The sequence below is a fragment of the Quercus lobata genome, chromosome 2 (assembly GCF_001633185.2).
Source record: "Quercus lobata isolate SW786 chromosome 2, ValleyOak3.0 Primary Assembly, whole genome shotgun sequence".
NCBI lineage: Eukaryota > Viridiplantae > Streptophyta > Magnoliopsida > Fagales > Fagaceae > Quercus > Quercus lobata.
The window spans coordinates 89,688,153-89,709,634 of NC_044905.1; the positions used below are offsets into that span (position 1 = coordinate 89,688,153).

The 21,482-nt window shown below is 35.8% G+C and overlaps 3 protein-coding genes across 4 annotated transcripts; 2 read left to right on the plus strand and 1 right to left on the minus strand.

Annotated features, from left to right (window-relative positions):
- The first annotated feature begins 617 nt into the window (after window positions 1–617).
- Window positions 618–2,720, plus strand: LOC115957114 (transcription factor MYB82-like). Its single transcript, XM_031075345.1, has 3 exons — window positions 618–840; window positions 951–1,080; window positions 1,979–2,720. The coding sequence occupies exons 1-3, from the start codon at window positions 714–716 to the stop codon at window positions 2,445–2,447; spliced, it is 726 nt and encodes a 241-aa protein (XP_030931205.1). The 5' UTR covers window positions 618–713; the 3' UTR covers window positions 2,448–2,720.
- A 1,852-nt stretch (window positions 2,721–4,572) lies between these two features.
- Window positions 4,573–17,192, minus strand: LOC115977096 (TBC1 domain family member 15). Of its 2 annotated transcripts, XM_031098752.1 has the most exons (16): window positions 16,970–17,192; window positions 16,700–16,876; window positions 16,559–16,610; window positions 16,347–16,454; window positions 15,417–15,501; window positions 15,020–15,074; window positions 13,902–14,300; window positions 12,902–12,982; window positions 10,854–10,913; window positions 10,470–10,568; window positions 10,277–10,387; window positions 8,505–8,576; window positions 8,274–8,390; window positions 7,023–7,172; window positions 5,826–5,926; window positions 4,573–5,104 (listed from the first exon to the last, which is right to left on the minus strand). In XM_031098752.1, the coding sequence occupies exons 1-16, from the start codon at window positions 17,030–17,032 to the stop codon at window positions 4,780–4,782; spliced, it is 2,055 nt and encodes a 684-aa protein (XP_030954612.1). In that variant the 5' UTR covers window positions 17,033–17,192; the 3' UTR covers window positions 4,573–4,779. The 2 variants fall into 2 exon arrangements, with proteins under 2 accessions (XP_030954612.1, XP_030954613.1); XM_031098753.1 differs by lacking the exon at window positions 12,902–12,982.
- Window positions 17,193–18,323: 1,131 nt separating this feature from the next.
- Window positions 18,324–18,743, plus strand: LOC115973785 (uncharacterized protein C2orf16-like). The gene has a single exon (XM_031094023.1). The coding sequence runs from the start codon at window positions 18,324–18,326 to the stop codon at window positions 18,741–18,743; it is 420 nt and encodes a 139-aa protein (XP_030949883.1).
- The last annotated feature ends 2,739 nt before the right edge of the window (window positions 18,744–21,482 follow it).

Genomic DNA, 21,482 nt, shown 5'->3' on the forward strand with positions numbered 1-21,482 from the left:
GTGAGTCAGTGCAGGAGAGAGAGAGAATGAATAATAGAAGAAGAAGGCAGAAAGAGCGGAGGGAGTTAATGATTTTTTTTTAAAAGAAGAGTATTAAAACTTTTAATGCATTAGATACTTAGATTACTTATTTTTAGAAGTTGATGACACGATAGCTTGTGTGTTATAAACCATTAGATTTAATTAAGATCAATGGTTATAAAAATGTGTAACTTTTTTTGTGTAACTTAAACCCATCTCATATATATATATATATATATATATAGGATTTCGCTAATGTATGCTCTTAGGGCACACAATAACTAATCATTTTTTGGAAAAAAAAATTTCGGAAATTGAAAAAGTATTGATAGCTTTTTTAATTTTCGAAAAAGTATTTTCAAAAATAGATAAATTTAATGTGTGTCCTTAAGGTACATATTTAACGAGAGAGAGAGAGAGAGATATTGTCCGTGCGTTACAAGTGGAACACAGATTTGCTTTTACAAGGGGAAAATTCCAAGGAAAGCAAAAGGGGAAACAAAACGGGGCCCTCGGGTTCAATCCTCCTTTATTAACTCCATAATGGTGTAATCTAATCCATGCACGAATGCTTACAATAAGCTTCCATCGATCCCCACCACTTATATATAAGTTTATAAATTATAACCTATTCTCACTGACTCACTCCATTATAGCACAATCATAACTCGGTAAATTAAAAAGAAAGAGTCATGGAAAGTAAAAGAGTGAAGCCACAGCTGAAGAAAAATTTGTGGAAGCCAGAGGAGGACTTGATTCTGAAAAACTATGTGGAAACTCATGGTGAAGGCAACTGGGCTACTGTCTCTGAGAGATCAGGTACTCTCTACTATCACTTCCCGTTGTAATGCAGACAAGGATTAATGTGCATGAGTATATATATGTCTCATATCTCTCTCTCTCTCTCTCTCTCTCTCTCTCTCTCTAAGGTTTGATGAGGGGCGGGAAGAGTTGCAGGCTAAGATGGAAAAACTATCTGAGACCAAACATCAAACGTGGTGAGATGTCCAAAGAGGAAGAAGACCTTATCATACGAATGCATAAGCTTCTCGGCAACAGGTAGATCGTTTTGCTTTCGTAATATTTTCACAATAATTTTAAAATAAATCTTAAGTGAAAAATTACTATAACTGGATAAATATATATGATAAACCTAAATTAAAACCAATAATAACTTGTTACATAAAATTTGTTACAAAAATAATGTGATGTACATAGCATAATTCTTACCATCATTAAGGTAGGATGTACATAAAATTTGTTACAAAAATAATGTAGATGTACATAGCAAGTTACTATAGAGTACAAATTAAGGTAGGATGTTATCAATGGAAAAATAGCTAGGAATTTGGTTAGCTTTTTTGCTTACTTTTTTTTACTCACCTTTAGGCAAATAAACTGAGTAATAAACTAGCCAAACACTTACAAGCTAACTGTTAATAGCTAGACTCACTGCTGCACTACAAATCACACTTACAAGTTTAAGGAACAGATTGTCTACCATAAAATAAATAGATAAATTAATAACTCAATCCCCAATTCCATCCAAGAAATTGGGAAATTACATTTTATCCTACATTCACTTAAAATAAAGAATTCATTTCATGATTTAGATTTTATTTTCAGTATCTAATAATATATCATTTCATGTCATTTAAATTTTTAAACAACATAACGTTGAATGCACGGTTAAATTTATAATATTTAATTTGAATTATGCAATTTATTTGTATCGAATAATGAAGATATTATCACTTCCATTGGTTTGGGTTTCGGTTGATCCCGAAGTAGAAACCATAACTATAAAAGATGTTAATTTCCATTGTCACAAAACGTTCTTATGTTTACTGGAATTCCTCAGTTTGAGTAAAACTTATTCCTGCAGCTAGTAATTTCATTGAAAAGAGCTTCACAAATCATTACTCCATATCAACCTAGCTAGATCTCTTTCATGTAGGTGGTCACTGATTGCTGGCCGGCTTCCTGGCCGAACGGATAATGAAGTGAAGAACTACTGGAATACCCATTTGAACAAGAAATGCCTTCTAGGCAAAAGAAAAGCGACTAACTCAAACAACCATGAAGAGGAAGACAACGATGAGAACATGAACAAGAAGAATAAATTGGGTCCACCATTTCATTCAGAGCCCAATGGAAGCTCACTTATAAATTTGACAAGCAACACAAAATTGGGTTTGGAAGAAGGAAGCAAGAAAGAAGAGAGCACAGTGACAGAGGGTAATTGGATGGATTATGACGCAAGTAGCTTCAACTATGACATAATGGATTATCCAATAATGCCTGAAGCAGCAGCAGGAGGAGCAGGGAACAGTGCAAGTTTCGTCTTTGACGATGAGCCTCTTATAGCCTACATGGATTCTTTTATCTTGCTTGAAGCATTTGGATGTGGTGGAGAGGAGTTGTAGGCACATGTCACAGACTCACAGTAACGGATGCAGTACGTACTACTCTGTCGTAGGAATGAACCCCACACACACTCTGTACAGTGCCGCTGCATGACCCCTCATCTGACAAAACAGCACTCCCAAGATTTATGAGTGAGTCCCAGGAGTCTAGCACTAGTATGAGTGTTTGCAATGCCACGTGCTTTTCCCTGTATCGCTGAGAGTGCATGCTGCACTATGATATATAATATTGTATGCATGTAATTGGCCATATATATCTATGTACTTTTCCAAAGACTTCTCTCTCTCTCTCTCTCAAAAGAGAACAGCATTATATACACACTTTCAAACTAAGGATAAAACAGTTGCCAAGTTCAATCATAATATTCCTCATAACTACGCGGTAAAAGTAAAAGAATAAGGTACTTTTCACAACAAAAAGTTTAAAATGAACACAAGACAATTTTGGTGACATTGCATAAGAATGCAGTACAAACTTACAGTGTAGAACTGTAGATCCTTCGTGGGGAATGGAACAGTTGACAAATCGATCCGACATGTATTTGAAACTGAAGTATCAGAAGACAAATCTACAGTATTTCAATGGAGGAAAGAAAAATTGGAAAGAGATTGAAGAATCATCGATGATAAGATAATGAAGAGCAGCTCGATTACAGGAAGGTTAGCAGCACAAAAAAAAAAAAAAAATCGCAATGCGTTTTCATTAGAATAATATCATTTTTCGGCTTTAACTACTAATTACCACTTTTTTTTTTATTGATGATTTTATATATCACATACATATCATTTATGGGTCTTGTTAACTACTATTCTTAGAACAATTTTTAACCAATTATTTTAAAAAAGTTTTGATACTTATTTTATGAAAAATAAAAAAAAATGTCAAAACATTAAATACTTTTTTTTTATAAAAATTTTACTAAAATAATTGGCTAACAAATACCCTTTGTGAATCTGATAATATATTCCTATATTTATTAATAACAATTATCGAAATGTTGCCACAAGCCACGATTGTAAAAATTTTTGAATCTTAGTTTTTTTTTTTTTTTTTTTTTGGGCTAAACTTCAATCTTATTTATCAAGAAAAAGAAACGAACAACAATCAACCTTATGAGAAAGTGTGCGGAGTCTACCTCATACAAGGGGGAGGACTCGTGTATTTAAAATAGAGTCTGATTAATGTGTATTTTTTTTTTTTTTACAAGATAGAATTCTACTCTAACCTAATCTGTGTATATGTGTATGAAACTCCCTCCTGGAGACTTGAATCCCGGCCCTTTCCTCCATACCCTACAAACACTTATACTTATGGAGTAACCATCGCACAAATTAATGTGTACCTCAAGGGCACATATTATGAGCGTTTGGGGTCAACTGAAAGTTACGTTTCAATTATGCATTTTCATGCCTTTTTTTTTTCTTTTTATGAACAGTAAAATCACTATGTAAGGAAAAAAATACTATTCACGGATCCCACAATACTATTCACATATTTAAAAATTATTTTGTTACAGTGTTTTCAGTAACAATAAATTCAATCTAAACGAACCCATTAAGTCATCTATTTTTAAATATTTTCTCAAAAATTAAAAAAATTATCAATATTTTATCAATTCTTGAGAAATTTTTAAAAAAAAAAAGCTAATTATTGTGTATCCCTTATAACACACATTAACAAAATCCTTTTAAGATATGATGTGTTTTTAGAAAGACTACCTTCTTCAGTCAAAAAGAAATAGAAAGACTGACAAGTGACAAGACCTAATGGAGAGCTATTGCCTTTACATTCAAAGGATGTGACACAATGGCCAATGGGTGTCAGAAACGGGCTTGGGGCTTGCTTAAGTCCAAACTCAGAACAGATCCCGAAATCAGTAAAAGCCATCAAACTCCGAACAGATCCCGAAATCATTCAAATCAGTAAATAGCATCTTGCATGATGACAAGCACCGACCGAAGAAAATATATACAATTTTTATTTGGATTTTAGAAGAAAAAAGGTCAATAATTGTTCAGTTTTTTGGGAAAAAGAGCGAGACTCGAAGTGAAAAACAATTCCTTCCTACCCAAACAAACAACTCTCTCTCCCTCTCTCAAACCAAAATAATAATAATAAATATAGTAACATAAAGGAGATCTACATTGCAGCAGAAAATAATTCCCACCGCCCAAGAGATTTTGGTTGCATTTGATAGCAAGATATGGCAAACTGATTTGATTGATCCAATAACTTGGCTTTGAAAAACCAGCAATTACAAAGCACAACAGCTGTAAGTATCTTCCTATAGATTTGAGAACAAATACATCATGTCCGGAATCGGGACCACATTTACAAGACATCATCTTGTTGTGTGGACAATAATAAACCATCAACAGGCAATGAAGGTGGGGTTCCAGGAGGGATGCAAGCAGCACCATTCTCACCAGCACATATGCACAGAGCCTCTGCATCCCTGAGGATTGAATCAAGGTCAATGCGACCACTCAGCTCATTGATGAACTTCAAGAGCGGGTCAAAGTCCATCTGCTCTCCCATAATCTTATTACGGTATCGCTTCAAGATTGCAACACATACGTACAGGTGGAGGTGCTCAGACAAATAATGTGTCCACAGTACCTCCCACAAACGCATTGTTTTCTCATATTCAAATTCCCTAAAAAAAAAAGTGAAGATATTATATCAGGCAAGCAAATGTCAAATACATACAGTGACAGATACGATACCATGTTTAAGTATATTTCTTACGAGATGTATCAACAAAAATTGAAAAAATAAATGTAATTGAAATGAAAATTTTTCAAATTCCAGATGATTGTGGTTGACTAAATGTAAATGGCTACAATGTTGGATGTGAAAATATAGTTTACAAAAAAGGTATTTTGCCTTAATGATACTCAGGAATGATGAGACTCTAAAAAATTCAAAACATTTTAATCCTTAGAAAGGAACCCCCCAGGAAATTTAATGTAGGACACAATACCACTCTGCTTGGTTGTATAGATGACAGGTAGAAAACAGAACTCAAATGTCATAAATATACAACACCACCAAATCGTTCCATAATATTAAGTTCCCTTTCCTGCTCCTGTCTCTTTCCACCATCATAAATAAATAAATAAACCCCAAAATTTAGTTAAACTTCGTCCATTCAACAAAAGTGGAATATTAAATAGGCTGTGCATGTGTGTATGCACACTGTATGTCTGTCTCATTTCCCAACATATGCCTTTAGCATATTTTGACCGTCATTTTGCACAACAGTATAAATAAATCTTGTAGAAAATATTGACAACATGCTTAAATGATCATGTCCCAAATTAACAGAAATATGGAACAAAGAATAAATAAATCAATGAGTAAATTAAAGAGCTTACCTCTTGAATTGTATTAGAATCCAGCGAAAGCAAAAGAAATAATTCAAGCAATCGTTTTGCTTAAAATAGTTATGCAATGGGCTGTCTAACAATTCCACCAACTGCCACAAGGATAGTGAGAATTCATTAGGACAGAAAATCAGAACTAACTTTTCTGCTAGCAAAACAATTTTCTAGCTTGTAACTGAGGCACCAAATGTTCATTCATACGACCAGAAACTGATTTAACTTTTTGAAATATAGTATTTGAAGTTTGACTCCAAATTATTGCACATGTAACTCTCACAAGTTTGTTATGCTGTTTCATATTCAATGACATGAATACTGATTTAGACAAAAAGCACACCAACCAGAACAATGCCTTGCATATAAAATATAAGCATGCAATTACTGACAAAGAAAATTGACTTTCTCTGACCATCATATTCAATGACATGAGACAAAGATTCCATTTCTTTAAGTTCATAATGGGGACGCTGAAGACACTCATCAGAATAAATGCTTCATAATGTGCCATCCAGCAGTCAAAAAACCATCTAGGAACCTCATCAGACAACACAAATATATTAATAAAGAAGAAATTGAAATGCAAGCAAGAGGTAACGGACCAAAAGATCAAAATAGATTAAACACCAAATTCAATTAAATCTATCAAAGTAATAGCCTTTTACTGTAAAGTTCATCAGCAATTAAAAGATCAGATTATCAATTATGCTTTGTGAATGATGCCAGACAAATGGAGTCTGCTAAGGCTGTACCACAATCCTTTATTCTCAAAAACAACAAAACTGCAACATGTAATGGATTTCTTTCTTCATTTTTTTTTTTTTTTTTTTTCAGTTTTTTCCAAGATCAATTTTTATAGATGAAATGACTAAAATAGTTACTCATGAAACAATACCATTAAGTAAGAATCCTTAATCACTTGGCATGATGCATGAGAAAAAAGCCTAATACAACTCATGGCTCATGCAAAATTTCATGCTATTAAGATTAATGCAAGTATCATCTGTTCCACTCTAAATGTTGAAACAAGCAAGCTCCAAATAGAAAAATACAATAAAATAAAATAAAGGGGGAAATATGCCAATTCCAACCAACCGCTCCAAACTATTTAATGGATACAATCAACAATAACCCCCCCGGGCGCGTATATAAAAATTAAAAAAGGATATGTTTAAATCTGGAGAGAGAGACCTTGCACAATGCAAAAAGTTGAGAGTGCATGCCATTTTGATCACGGTTGAAATTGGGCCCAAGGCGTTCCATCAGTGCAACAAAACACCAAAATGATTCTGACTCATCCTCCATTACAAACAATATTGGGGACAGGAGATCACTCATACCCTGAAAGACAGCACAAAAATGTGTATAATATGCAAATTAAGGACCATACACAAACAAGGAGAAGAAAGCTTCTGTCTATGCACTCGAATATATGAAGCAATGCAGGACCTAAAAGAAAGGTTCATAGACCAAGAATCCAATAACATCAGTTCAGCAATTAGATAACTAAACTTAAACATTCATAAACTTTACAAGTACCAGAAAGAGTCAATAAACTATAATCTTGAGAACAACAATTGTTATCTAGAAGAAGATTTACTAATTCTAAGTAAAAAAGAACAATAATCAATGCTGGCAATACACATTATTCAGGAGTCAAAAATGCATGTGAACTCCGAAACATCAAACAAACAAGTTAGACTCCGATACCATATTGAATAATCAATAGCCCAAAAGCTTAAGCTGAGAGGAAACAGACCCAACAAATATCAAGCTCACATGCAAACACATAAAGCGAATAGCCAAATGCACCTTCATAGCATAACTGCAACAAAATTTCTATTTGCATTGAGAATTTGAAATCCAACCTTTCTTGAATGCAAGCTATAATAAGAATTAAAGCAACAAGTTTCTATGTGCATTCAACACACAAAGTATAAAGCAAAATGCAGCTTCATAGCATTGCAACAAAATTTACTATTCGCATTGAGAATTTAAAAATACATCTTTTCTTAAATGAAACCCATTAACAACAGTAAAAGAAAAAAGTTTCTTTTTGCAGTCAACACACATACATACATATACTGAGCCTCTTAGCTCAAGGGTACCCTCAGCCCTTCCCCTTAGGAAAGGGTCCGGATTTGAATCCCTAAGGTGTATACCCTACTTATTGTAGCCACCACATGCATACATATAGTAAATAACCAAATGCAGCGCTATAGTGCATTGAACTGTTATATGTAAAGAAGTATTTCAAATCTTTGCATTTAAATGAACTGTTTTATTCTAACATGCAAGTCATTACAAGCAAAAAGCATATAAATAGAAAGCGTGCTTTCCAAGATACACCAACTAAAACAATCACTGAAGGATATTGCAAAACTAATATCAGACAACATACTGAAAGTACAGCAGAATCTACGTTTCATGAAAAATAATTACCTGACAGTAACCAAGATCAAAGTTGTAGAATGAGTAAGTTAACAGAATATCACGTAATAGATTCACATTTGTATTATCATCCCCATCATAGAAAGAAAACGATCTGTCCGTCCTTACCTTAAAAACAGATAAAAAATACATTTGGTAACTAAACTTGCATTATTATATTTATTTAATGAATTCAATTTATAAGTTCAGAAACAACTAGAATACTGATAGTTTTATGCATACCACGTCCTTCTCAATAAGGCCTTTTCTCTCCCTAAATTTTGTAAATCTTTTTGCCTGTTCTGGGGAGATGCTCTGCAGAGGAAAATATGTATACATATATCGATCTTCAGACATAATCATAATCAGGAGAGATATATAAAAATGTTTCAGTGTAATAACAGTAGCTTAATTTGAAGAGAGGCAAGGGCAATCTTCATCTGCATACAGAATGCAGTGGAAACCACAAGCTAAGAGCAAAAAGTAAATATATGATATTATACTTTTGGTCTTGCTGTTGCAATCTTTGTGTAAACTGTGACATGCATAGTTCATATCAGTATGCTACTCATAGGCTCCATACCAGGTGTTGTGAACCAATTTACACAAATTTAGACGAAACTGACACTGTTTAGCCTAACAAACTAAAGGAACAAAATAATGACTTCCAAGCTTCTATACCTCACTTTGCAATAATAGAAAAAATGCTCAAACTGACAGAATGAACAAACCAAAAAATTCCATGTCAGAATCCATTTCCTTCAACACAATTCTTTAAGAGAATTTGCTCATTAACCCCAGGCTCCTTGAGCTCAATCCATGAAGCCAGGTCAGACTTGTCTCCATTGCATGTCTCACTTGGGCCCCAGACAACAAAACTCACAATTGCCATACATGTTAAGCGTTCCTACTGGCTGACATCATTTATTTTTAACTCAAATAATTGAAGTGCTTTACAAACAAAGACTAGTTAATACATCTCCAAGGGTAATAAAATCAACTTAACCCCTACAGCTACATTCCATTCTTGCATATCTCATTCAATTGGTCATTGATATATTACCAATTATCCCAAAAGCTTAAGTTATTAGGAAATAATGAATTTAATCATTTAATCATTTAACCATTATTCCAACACTCCCTCTCACATGTGGGCCCAAACTCCCACTTAATAAGTGAGGCCCAAAACTTGAGATTTTTAATTTTTTTAAATGGGAGGTAAAACAAAGACTGAGTTTGAACTGAGGACCACTTGTGCTGATACCATGATAACTTACCAGTTATCCCAATAGCTTAAGCTATAAGGAATGGTGAATTTCATTTAACCATTATTCTATCAGTTATCATCTCAACCAAGTCTTGTCTCTTATATAGAGCTTCAATCTCCCCATTAAGTAATTAGCTTGGCTTGCTAACCTGAACCACCATCTAAGAAGAAAAAATAAGAGTGCCAATTATATGCAAGTTATCTAGAAATACAACGTTCATTCCTTCCACAGAAAGTTATCTAGAGATACAATAGATAAACAAAAGACTACTGTTAATGAAGGGCTTAAGGTTATTCCATTGCATCATGAGAGGCTTAGTTTAGTAGTTTTATTAGAATCTACTTGAGAACCATCATGGCAGAAAAAAAATAAGGTACTACTTTATTTTAATTTTTTTGTGTTGTAATCACAGTAAAATTAGCATTAGCAGATTCTCAAAGATTGAGGCAAAATTACTAAAATTGGCAATGCATTAAACATAGTCAGTTTCTACCTCCAATTATATGTGGTAAAAGAACAGGTACAATTTTAGATACACCAAACCAGCACATGCCATAAAAGCAATTAAATGAAGGATTTGGTGGGGGGCAGAAAATCAAAATGAAAAATATCCAAACTTAACATTGATGCAAGGGATAATACATGTGTGCTATGTGCATGCGCACACATGCAAATATATGCAAATTAAACTCCAAGGCAAGAAGGATGGCAAAAGTAAAAGAGAACACACTAGACTTCAATACAAACCTGCCACTGGATCTTTATGGTCTCGTACTCTGACTTTTTAATGGACCTAAGATATTCTCTCTCTGCATATGTTGAATCATATGAATGGTATCCCAGCAACAATGCCCACACCTAAATTCATTGTTGAGATTTGTGAGAACGTGCATATTCTACTGAATAAAATTACACACCTTACATACTATAACATACATACCTCTTTCCGTAATCCATGCTCAACTCCCCCATAAAAAACTCTCTTTCTTAAAGCTTTAGAATCCACAATTCTTCCTTCAGAATCCAAGAAGGTAACCCACTGCAAAAACAATTAAAACTTAATTGAGCAACAAGATTACACTCCATATCTAGAAGTACTTTTATTCAAAAGAACAGAAACCGTATACAGAGCCACTCAAAAAAATTTCTTAGATTGGAAGGTTCAGTTCAGCTATGATACAAATGTGTTAAGTGCTTTGGTAAATAAGTGCAATTATTTTTTTGGATAGAAATTCACAATTTACAACATGACAGGGATGTGCTTGATAGAAATGTCATTGCAATTTTCAAGGAGAACTTAGCTTCAATACAGCCCAGCTCTTACCTCTTCAGACCCCAAAGGTGGCTGTCGTGGTTTTCCCCATACCAGTGTCAATTTATCAACCTGCCAAAAAAAAATTATTTGAGAAGCCAAAATGGAAATTTTGTGCCATCAAGGTAAAAATTGCATCGTAAAGTTTGTTTTATCTGCTAAATCTTAACAAGAAGAATGTATCTAGATTAAATATCTCACAATCACATGTTCTCTTGTATTTCCACCATTATGCTAATTAGCACTAGGTGTAGCACAAAGGTGAACATGTAGGATTCATGTACAAGCACTCATGGTAGGGGGTTTTCTTCTATAGGTAAAATCGTAGTAAACTCATAACCTTGTGAACATTTAAATTACAATCTTCTGTATCATTTCAATTACTTTATGAATATGGAAATATTGAATTGCAAGAATGCAAAATATGCTCAAACCAGTCACCTAGGGTTTGCATCAGAAAAGGCAATAACTAGGCACACCAAACCTTATGGTTTGCCTCTTCCTCTAGAATTTAATATTTGAGTCCATCTATGGTTCCTTATTAATGGGCGATTCCTTATTAATGGGTGAAGGAAATCCAGAAACTCATGAAACATATCAGGTTTTTGTACAAGGGAAAAAAATGGATAGAACAGAAGTCGGAAGTGTCAATGATTGATAACACAAACTGTATTCAAATTCAAAATGAAATGTAATGGAAACTGAAGATAGAATTAACTCAGGAGACATCTACATGTGACAGAATTCTGCAATTATAACAATCAACAAATTGCAGCTCCTAATCACCAGCGTTTATATAGTTAGCAGAGGTCATTACCAAACTATACATGATTGATTTAGAAAAAAACACAAACAAAACCATATTTTTATTGGCTTGTGTGATTGATTTAAAGTTTGGACACAGGAAGCCTTCAACTCAAGGGCTGTATACAAGTTGAGATGAACCAAGTATTAAAAGTTCTAGATTGTTCATTTTATTTTATTTCAAACACAAACCAAGCTAAAATTTATCGCCAAACTAGATTACATGTTCAACCATGGTTCATTTTCTTGTCGAACAAGCTCTAGCTAGTCCACAAACTACTTGATTAACTTATTCCTTTCCCATAAATAGTAAACACGACTAAAATTTTTTACCACTTCACAAAGCTATACTAATAATAAATAACTAAATTATAGTTGAAATTATGTTATTTGAGTTAGTTTGATAGAATGATTTCCGCTTATGAACTTATAAAAATTAGATTCATCAACCTTGTATTATAAAACTAATATATAATTTTTACTACAAAATGAACTATTTATATTATCAATAATCTACAAGTAATAATCTGATATCTTATGAACTTATTTACAAATTTACAAAATCTAATCTCAAATCGATACAAGTATACATGCATACATATAATATTATATATACTTAAATCAAGTCTCATACTCACAAAATTGTTCACAAATACATCATTTTGTTTGAGCTTGACTTGCTTAATAATAGAGCCCAAACATAGTTTTAAGCTTGTCTAATTTGCTAAATAAAGGAACACTAACAAGCATTTTTACTGAGCCAAACCAAGCTATTCATAAATAACTGGGTTCATTACAGCCTTGGCTCTGATATTCAGCAATGGGTTTGGAATTTGTTAGCATTCCAAAATTCTAAGAATAAGTAAACATGTCAATACAAAGTAGCCTAGTAGAAATACATCCCGGGACCATCATGAATAACCAATTCAGGGTAACAATTTAATGCTTTACACACCAACTTGAGAAATCTTTCCAGCATATGTGGATGTTCCAACTTGACAGATAAAGAATCAAGGGTCATAGTTGGTCTGATTAGTTGTCATATATGATATGGCACTGTGTGTCAAAACCCAAAAAAAAAAAAAAAAAAAATCACACCAAAAACAACCGCAGGATAACCAAAGGCTTACAAAAGCATCTGTCTGAAACAAACTAGAAATCCTTGTGAACAAAGGACCATACTTGAAAAGGGGAGAGAATACAGAAAGGAAAAGAAAACCCAGAAACAAAATTAAACAGAAGGCTCCTTTCAATACCTCCTTACAACTGATTAGCTCAAAAGTTCCCAAATTGGTGGCAGCTTCTTCAACATGATTGTGTTTCAAACATGAAATTTTCTGTTTAACAAGGATAGATGCTTGAATGAGATGGTCCTGGAATAGATATTCACTTCTTCCAACTAAATAACACAAAGGCTTTAAGCAGAACCATGAGAATAAAGCTCCGATTTGAACATATATTTATGTGAACAAAGTTTCCTAATGCTTAATAATAAATATGTCAAAAGTTATCTTCTTTTTTTTATCAGTAAATGTGCCAAAGGTTATTTGGTAGCCTAACGCGTACATCTCAAGTGCAATTCCCCTTTTCCTGCTTCCCTTGTCCGACAGTTGGTTCCATGCATGTTATACCTCATAGAAAGCAGAGAAATGCCAAGCATTCTAATATGCCCAAAACAACTGATAAATATCACATACAGTAATTCATGAAACATAGACCAAGCAGACCCAGATTGACTACCTTGTCTAAAAATTTGCCAAAACAATTTCTAGCTAATATAAGAGGGCTGCTTAACCAAAGACTAAATTGATCCCAAAAGCTAAAGGGACTACCGACATATTTCAGTTTTCCCCACAGGAGGGGAAAAGGACAGAAAAAAGTCAAATAACGGATAAGTAGAAAAAAGATGCCACAAGCCATTATTAAAATTATAATACAATGGAAAATAAAACATATATGAGAGGATAGAGCAAGATGATGCACCTAAATTCCACTTCAAAGAAGAATACTGATCTGATGTTAATGATGTTATACATATTACAAGAATTGGAGAATGAAGATATCACATCTTCACATTTTACAATAGAATTTATCAACATCTAAATGTAGGATATACTAAGACATAATATTTCATTGAATTCATCAAAAAAAAATCATTGAGCTCATCCAAAAACTCACAACATTCATGGCATCAATTTTTTCTGAAACAGCCTTTTATCTCTATCTTAGTAGATGAAAAGGTAATGAAAAAGATACCTCCAAAGGATCTGAGGGTACAGGGATTTCATCAGGAATGTTTTCTTTAACACTGGATACCCTCTCGGGGTAATCAAAGGAAGACTGGTCATGGTTCCTCCTCTCAATCGCGCCATATCCATTACCATGACTTTCACGGAACAGTTGTGAAGTTGTCTCCCGGGCAAATTTGGTCACAAGAGAGAATTTTTCCAAGACTTGAATTGAAAGATCTCGAGGATCATGAACCTTTTGTCTTTGCTTCGCATTGTATTGAGATATACTAGAACTTTCATTGTGAAAGCCCCCACCAATTCTCTGCTGGTTTTCATTTGAAGGGGACTCACCAGCTGAAAAGGAAGTAGATGGCTCAATAGCAACAGAAACAGCCCTCGGCAGCTCCAAAGAAGACAAAGTTCTCTGTGTAAAAGAAAAATATGATAAATTGCAGCAGTTTGCTGTTTGACAGTCCATCATTAAGGAATCAACATATCACGACAAAGCCACACACAAAAAAATAGAAAACTTATATACAAGGTCAGACTTCAAAAAACATACATCAATTAGGGAATTAAGCCCTAAGAGATGAACTTTCAAACTTCAACCATGTTATGTTGACCAAAATACATGTTCATGTAAAATGAGTGAACAAAGCGAACATTTATGTATTTCTCCATTCAAGTCTAAAGCAAGCGTTAGAAGTATATGGTTAAATGATTAAATATACCATATTCCAATAACTTAAGCTTTAGGGACAATAGGTAATTTAACATGGTATTAAAGCATGAGATCCTGATTTTGATTCTTGTCTCCTCCACTCTACCTCCCATTTAAATTCCCAAGTGTTGGGCCTCACATATTAAAAGATAGTTTCAGCCCACTCATGAGAAGCAATGTTAGAAGTATATGGTTAAATGATTAAAAATACTATATCCCAATAGATTAAGCTTTTGGAACAATAGATAATTTAACAACAAGATATGTTGCAACAAACAAAAACCCTTTTTTTTCTCCTATGTAAAATTTTTACATGCTCATGTGCCAGCATACTTGACAAAGAGGAATGCTATGCAACAATTAAAGAAGAAAAATAGTTGTAATTAACCAACCAACAAAACAAGTCGATAGTATATGCGAACCTGGAGAGGATTTTGAAAATCATTCACAAGGAATGTATTTGCATCTTCAGAAGACCTGGGTAGTGATGAAAGAACTTAGAAATCACAAATATACTAACATTTGTAACACAATAGAAGCACAAAATGATGATAATAAAAACAAATGAACATAGTACGATTCCATAATTTATATTGACAAAAGCCCCCTCTTCAAGTTGTACATTTTATTCCTCCTCATTGTTTGTTTTTAAAGGCTTCAAAGAAAAACCTGGAAGATTCTTCAAACTTTGCATATATTTTTGGACCACATTTGTTCCAAGATTTTATTCTCAAAAATGAATTTCCACGCATAACAAGAAACCAAGTAATCATATATTATAAAAACTAAAAATAATAGAAGCAACACATATAAACCAACCTCACAATAAAAACATGTTGCTTTATTGTAGCAAGGAACTCTTTGACTCCTCCATTGTAGAAGTAAAGAGGAGGAAAAGCAAGTCCTGCAAAAGAATTTTATTTACACAGCATAGAAGTGCACGGTGACGCTGAATTAGAAAAGGACAAACCAGCCAAATAGAGGAACCTAAGAGTAAATCATTACTTTACTTAGTGGCAAAATTCAACCAAAAAAAAAGACATGAAAATTGAAGCTAACATAATTGTCACAAGAACTCATGACATTAAAACATAGAACTATTAAAAAGTAAAAACTAAAAACAGACCCAACAATGAAAAAAGAAAAATCCATTTGAAACATTTGTCTATATGCTAAATAGAGTAATGAAATGTGAAGTAACTGAATGCTTCATCGTCTACATCAAAAAAACCAATATGCATATTTTGTTTGAGATGTCTTGACATCAAAGATCTTAAGATTTCTTTTGTCCGGGTTAAACATTTGAAATTCATTAGCATATTTTGTTTCTTTCTCGACAATATAAATTGTGCTGCTTTTTGCAATGAGGCTATGTTCGGACAGCACATTTTGTATGTATGCAACCATCAAAACAAGAAAATAAGCCATCATCCATCATTAAATTAAAACCATTTCAAACTTGAAAGTCTATACTCGCCAAATATCTTCAATGCATTAATCGTGTACAAAGTAAGTCAGAAGAGTATTTCCCTAGTACACAACACATTGATTGTGTAGAACAAATCTCTGTTCATAATTACATATCCACTCTCCTACATTTATTATCGAGCCATATCCATACTAAGAATAGATAAATTGTCTACCATAAGCATAAAACCAACAATACTTATATGGCAGCAAAACTTCAAAAACAGTGTTAATCTACATTAATAAATGCTTAACCGAATAAAATCTAGCCGATTGTTTTACCTGACGACAAAACAACGATAATGTACTGCCAGCCAAGCGCCGGGGTGTGGCGACGAATGGACCTAACTTCCGTAAAAGGAACTGCCCTTATGGTATAAAGATTCCTATCTACATAACATAACAAACCACACAACAATGAATTCAATTCAGCAAATTATATCTCACAAAAAAAGAAGAAAAAGTTATTAAATTACAAATCTAAAGCTAACAACCTTTCTCAGAGACCCTCGCATTGGAGCTTTGGCCTTTGTACGGAATCCAAGACTACAAATTACACGCAATGAAAAAACTCCAAAATCAATGAAACTTGAGGGGATTGAACTAAAACCAACAGAAATTGAAACTGAAATTACCATAAAGAGAGAAGAGCCTTGCTTAATCAACTTCAACCGGCCACCGATCCTCTCGGACGCGAACTGAGTCGGGTGAATTGTAACGTTATCCTTCGAATAAACGATTTCAGCGCCGTCGGAATCGCTCGACGAGCTCTGTTTGCTAATACTATCGCTTTGCATCATGCTCGCTGATCCCTGAAAAAAAAAAAAACTCACGGAATTGAAAATTGGAAAATGAAAATCCCTGATTCTGAGAAATGGTTTTTTTTTTTTTTTTTTTTTTGTTACTTGTAGCTGTGAGGCGGCGTAATCGGCGTCGTCCGATAAATCGTGTTGCTCAGTTTCTTGCATGGCTTAGGGATTTTGCACACAGAAATAGAGAGAGAGAGAGAGAGAGGGATTTTTCCTTTATTTTCTTCGTTGCGAAGGCAAAAACAAAAGGCGCGTTGAAGGAGAGGGGTGGTGGGACCGAGAAGGAAAATGTGAGAATGTACGGGTGGTTTCGGGTTGTTTCGGTTTACGATATGTTAAGTGTAGAGAGAGAAATATTCGGATTTTTTTGTTTTTTGTTTTTTAAGGGATCTGAACCGTTAAATATTTTGGAATCGACATATGTTGACGGCTGAGATTTACGCGGTACTTTTTGATATAATAAAAGCGTTACAAATTTCAGGTGATTTGATAGTTGGGATCTATCCAATTATCGTCCCTGGGTAATCTACTTGGCTACATTCTGCAAGTCCTACATTACTACTACAAGACCGTTTTCGCAACAACAACAACCCCAAAAAAAAAAACTACAGTACCGACGTCATCTTTTCTTGCCTTTTCTTACCCCCCCCCCCCCCCTATTTTTTTTTTTTAAGCTATTCCCTTATTTAAATCACTCTATTTTTAACTTCTAATAACAGTTGTAGAAGATAAAATTGAACATTCTAACTTCTATAGTAGTTGTGAAAGTTGAGTCTGAACCTTCTAACTTCCACACACGTTGAGGAAGTTACTAAACAAGTAATTACTCCTGTACGGCACGGAGATCCCAAGACCCATATAGGCCGTTGGGCTCAGGCCCAATGGGAACAGCCCCATTGCCCTAAGCCATTCTTGAAACTGCCTTAGCGTAAAAACTAGTTTTGGGCCTTGAATTCTGAAAAGTGATCGGCATAAGCTTTCCTGAACAAGTGTATGAACTGTGTCTGGGAAAATCATGATATGCTCGGGAGACTGCATTACCGAGCACTATAGACTAAGCTAGAACCAAGTTCCAAGACCATAATTGTTGCACCCCACTCTTACCTAAATACCCACTTAAGTCAGATAATATTGGACTTTCAATAGCACTAGCGGAGGCTGTAATCGTAATCTCCCCACTAACCTTGACTATAAATAGCAGAAGTTTAGGAGGAAAAAGGGGTTCAGAAAAAGAGAGAGAAAACAGTCAAGGGAGAAGAAGAAATTGAGTGTTGTTTTGATTCTCTTTGCCGAGAACGACCCAGAGTAGGAAATCCTTAAACCCACTACAAATAAATTGTGAGTCCAAGTGAGTTAAGGCCCAACAGTCTCATATCTGGTTCCCACAATTGGCGCCTACCGTGGGGCTCTCCTACGAAACTATGGTTCGACCGAGACTCAAATAAGGGAAATGTCCGAGGAGCGTTCAGGAGGGCGTGCGCCAAGCAGTTCCATAGAATCTTCTCGGGGATCGACGTGGAGGGAGAGAAGGCAGAAACGACGGGAGGATAGGGAGCACCCCAGAGGAGAGGAAAGGTCCGGATTGGGAGAAGGGTCGGCTCAGACACACCGAACGGTTTCAGGCGTCTCGGTGCATCGGCAGTATGATGATAGAGACCGAGAACTGGAGCGGTTGCGCAGATTGGTAATGGATTTGGAGCTGGAAGCAAGGGGTCGGCGCCAAAAAAGGAATCACAACCCCCGGCAAAGGAGAAATCGGGGCGAGGAGGGCTCCAGCCGATCTAGTACGCAACGATTCCAAGACCGATCACGCTCTCAAGAGTCACACCGGCACTCCCGGGAGACGCGTCATCAGTGGGACCGTTCATGATCACATGGATACGATGATCGAGGGTCAGAATTACCGGAGGAACGGCAGAACCACAATGCTGCCATGGACGCCATGAGCCGAGCCTTACAAATGGCTGCCCGATCGCCGTTCTCCGATGAGATTGAACGGGCCCCTATGCCGAGCAGATTCACGCGATCGCCATTCAATTCCTACGAGGGGAAGACAGACCCCGTGGAGCATGTCAGTTATTACATCCACATGATGTCTTTGCATGCACACAATGATGCATTGATGTGTAAAGTATTCCCCTCTAGTCTCGGCTCAACGACCCTGAGATGGTTCAATGGGTTATGGAAAGGCTCCACACGTAGCTTCGCCGAGCTGATTCAAGAGTTCCGCAGTAGATTCGTGACATGCAGCCGCGTGCAACAGCCGGTTGACGTGCTACTTTCCATAAAGATGAGGGTCGGAGAAACCCTTCGGAGTTATGCCAACCGATACTGGAAACTCTACAATGAGATTGGTGGAGGGAATGAGAAAATTGCGACAAGCACCTTCAGGATGGGGCTCCCCGAAAACTCTGAATTATGGGAGTTATTGACGAAAAGACCCCCCGATGATATGAGGCAACTGATGAGACGCATAGAGAAGTACAAACGCCTGGAGGATGATCGGCTGCAGAGCAGGGGGAAAGCTCCATTACTTGGGAGATCTCGACAAGGCGTTGTGCCGGCAAGACCCAAAAAAGACTTCATAATGCAGGAACCAGAGGTGCAAATCGAAGGGGTTAATGTGGCGTTCAAAGAGCCCGTGCACAAAATCTTGGAGCAGATCAAGAACGAGTCATTCTTCAGGTGGCCAAACAAAATGGGGGGCGACCCGTCTCGGAGGAACCAAAACCTATACTGCACCTACCACAGAGACAAAAGACACACCACCGAGCAGTGTCGGGTATTAAAAGATCATCTCGGGCAGCTAGTAAAGGCAGGGTACCTGAAAAAGTTTGTAGTAGATTCCACTGACCGAGAAGCCGGCCAGGGCGTCCAACAGAAAAGGAACCCCCTCCCACCTTCACTGGGGGTGATCGAAGTCATCCACGCTGCACTAAGAGGAACGGCAGCAGCAAAAAGGGTATTAACAGTGGCTTGCACGGGAAGAGATTCAATCGAGAAGAAGAAGAAAGTTGAACGGCTGACCATCTCGTTCGGAGAAGACGATTTGGAAGGGACGGTCCAATCTCATGACGATGCTTTAGTGGTGACGGCCCGGATAGGCAGGTTCTTAGTGAAGAGGGTGATGATCGACCAAGGAAGCGGGGCTGACGTCATGTACCCGGACCTCTTCGAAGGGCTCGGATTGAAGACCCAGGATTTGGCGAAATATGACACGCCGCTGGTCTCATTTGACGGGAGAGTCGTAATTCCCGAGGGACAAATCTCTCTCCCGGTAGACATGGAAGGCAAGGGAGTTATAGTTACCTTCATAGTAGCCCGATCATTCTCACCGTATACCGCAATCCTGGGGAGGCCGTGGATTCACGCAATGAAGGCTGTTCTGTCCACCGTCCACGTGAAAGTAAAATTTCCCACTGAGTATGGAGTTGCCGAGGTGAGGGGGAACCAACAAGTGGCGAGGCAGTGCCTTGTCGCTGCGGCAAGATGGAAAAGTGAACAGCTCGGACAAGCTGAACAGGCCGAGAAAGAAATTTCATAGCAATTACAGAAGCCCCGAGGGGAAACGGGGGCGGACGTGGCCGAGGAGGTATTGAAGGTTAGAATTATTCCAGATACTGACAGGTATTTCCAGATAGGTACAAACATGAATGACCGGGAAAAGGTAGAGATGTTGTTGTTCCTTTTGCAGAACGTAAACGTTTTCGCCTGGAACCCGTATGAAGTGCCCGGCGTTGATCCCGAGTTCATTGTCCACAAACTTAACGTGGACCCAAAAAGTTGACATGTGTATAAAATATTTTGCCACACAAGTTTAAGAGAGTCAATTTCAAAGTGAAGGTCATTTCGGTTTGACTAAGGGAACGAAATAATTCGGGGCCGATTAATATAGGTGTATAGTTTTGGAATTACCGATATATATATAAATATATATATATATATATATATGAATTTATTAATTTGTTGACAACATAAAATTTAAAATTCACATATTTTATAAGCCTAAATATTATCCTAACTACACTAACCAATAAATTAGCTTAAATTACATGTTTTTTCTTTTAAAAAAAAAAAATTTAACATTAATTTTTTTTATCATACTGGCCGAAACAACTTAAATATGATTGGTACAATCAATACAGGCCGGTACAATTTGGTACTCTTTTCGGTACATTTTAGAGAAATACCAATACCAATTTAATGCCCGGTACAATATATTTCCGTAGTGCGGTATTGACTTCCCCGTTAAAAGCTCAAAACATGATAAATGGTGGAGGCCTGACTTAAGCTTTTGCTTTACTTCTATATATACAAGAAAGTTTAGTAAAATATGATATTTTTCTTATTTATTTTTTGTTTAAATATTAAATTTGATGTCAAGAGCCTTATAACTCAACTAGTTGGCACTTGACAGTTGACACCTCTTAGTATGTTTTATGACATCTAGGGTTCAAATCCCCGCTCTCCTATGTATTATAAAAAAAAATATTAAATTTAATAATTATGACAGTTATTAATAAGTATTTATTATGAAATAAATGATATTCTACTATTTAAAGATTTTATTAAAATATGAAATTTGATAATTATGATAGTCATAAATAAA

What these genes read in the sequence shown, in the direction of transcription:
- LOC115957114 (XM_031075345.1), top strand. Translation starts at nt 714, where the DNA reads ATGGAAAGTAAAAGAGTGAAGCCACAGCTGAAGAAAAATTTGTGGAAG. An exon ending in TACTGTCTCTGAGAGATCAG is followed by an intron (nt 841 to 950) that starts GTACTCTCTACT and finishes TCTCTCTCTAAG; the next exon opens with GTTTGATGAGGGGCGGGAAG. An exon ending in CATAAGCTTCTCGGCAACAG is followed by an intron (nt 1,081 to 1,978) that starts GTAGATCGTTTT and finishes TCTTTCATGTAG; the next exon opens with GTGGTCACTGATTGCTGGCC.
- LOC115977096 (XM_031098752.1), bottom strand. Translation starts at nt 17,032, where the DNA reads ATGCAAGAAACTGAGCAACACGATTTATCGGACGACGCCGATTACGCC. An exon ending in GCCTTATTGAGAAGGACGTG is followed by an intron (nt 8,391 to 8,504) that starts GTATGCATAAAA and finishes TCTGTTTTTAAG; the next exon opens with GTAAGGACGGACAGATCGTT. An exon ending in AACTTTTTGCATTGTGCAAG is followed by an intron (nt 5,927 to 7,022) that starts GTCTCTCTCTCC and finishes TCCTTGTGGCAG; the next exon opens with TTGGTGGAATTGTTAGACAG.
- LOC115973785 (XM_031094023.1), top strand. Translation starts at nt 18,324, where the DNA reads ATGTCCGAGGAGCGTTCAGGAGGGCGTGCGCCAAGCAGTTCCATAGAA.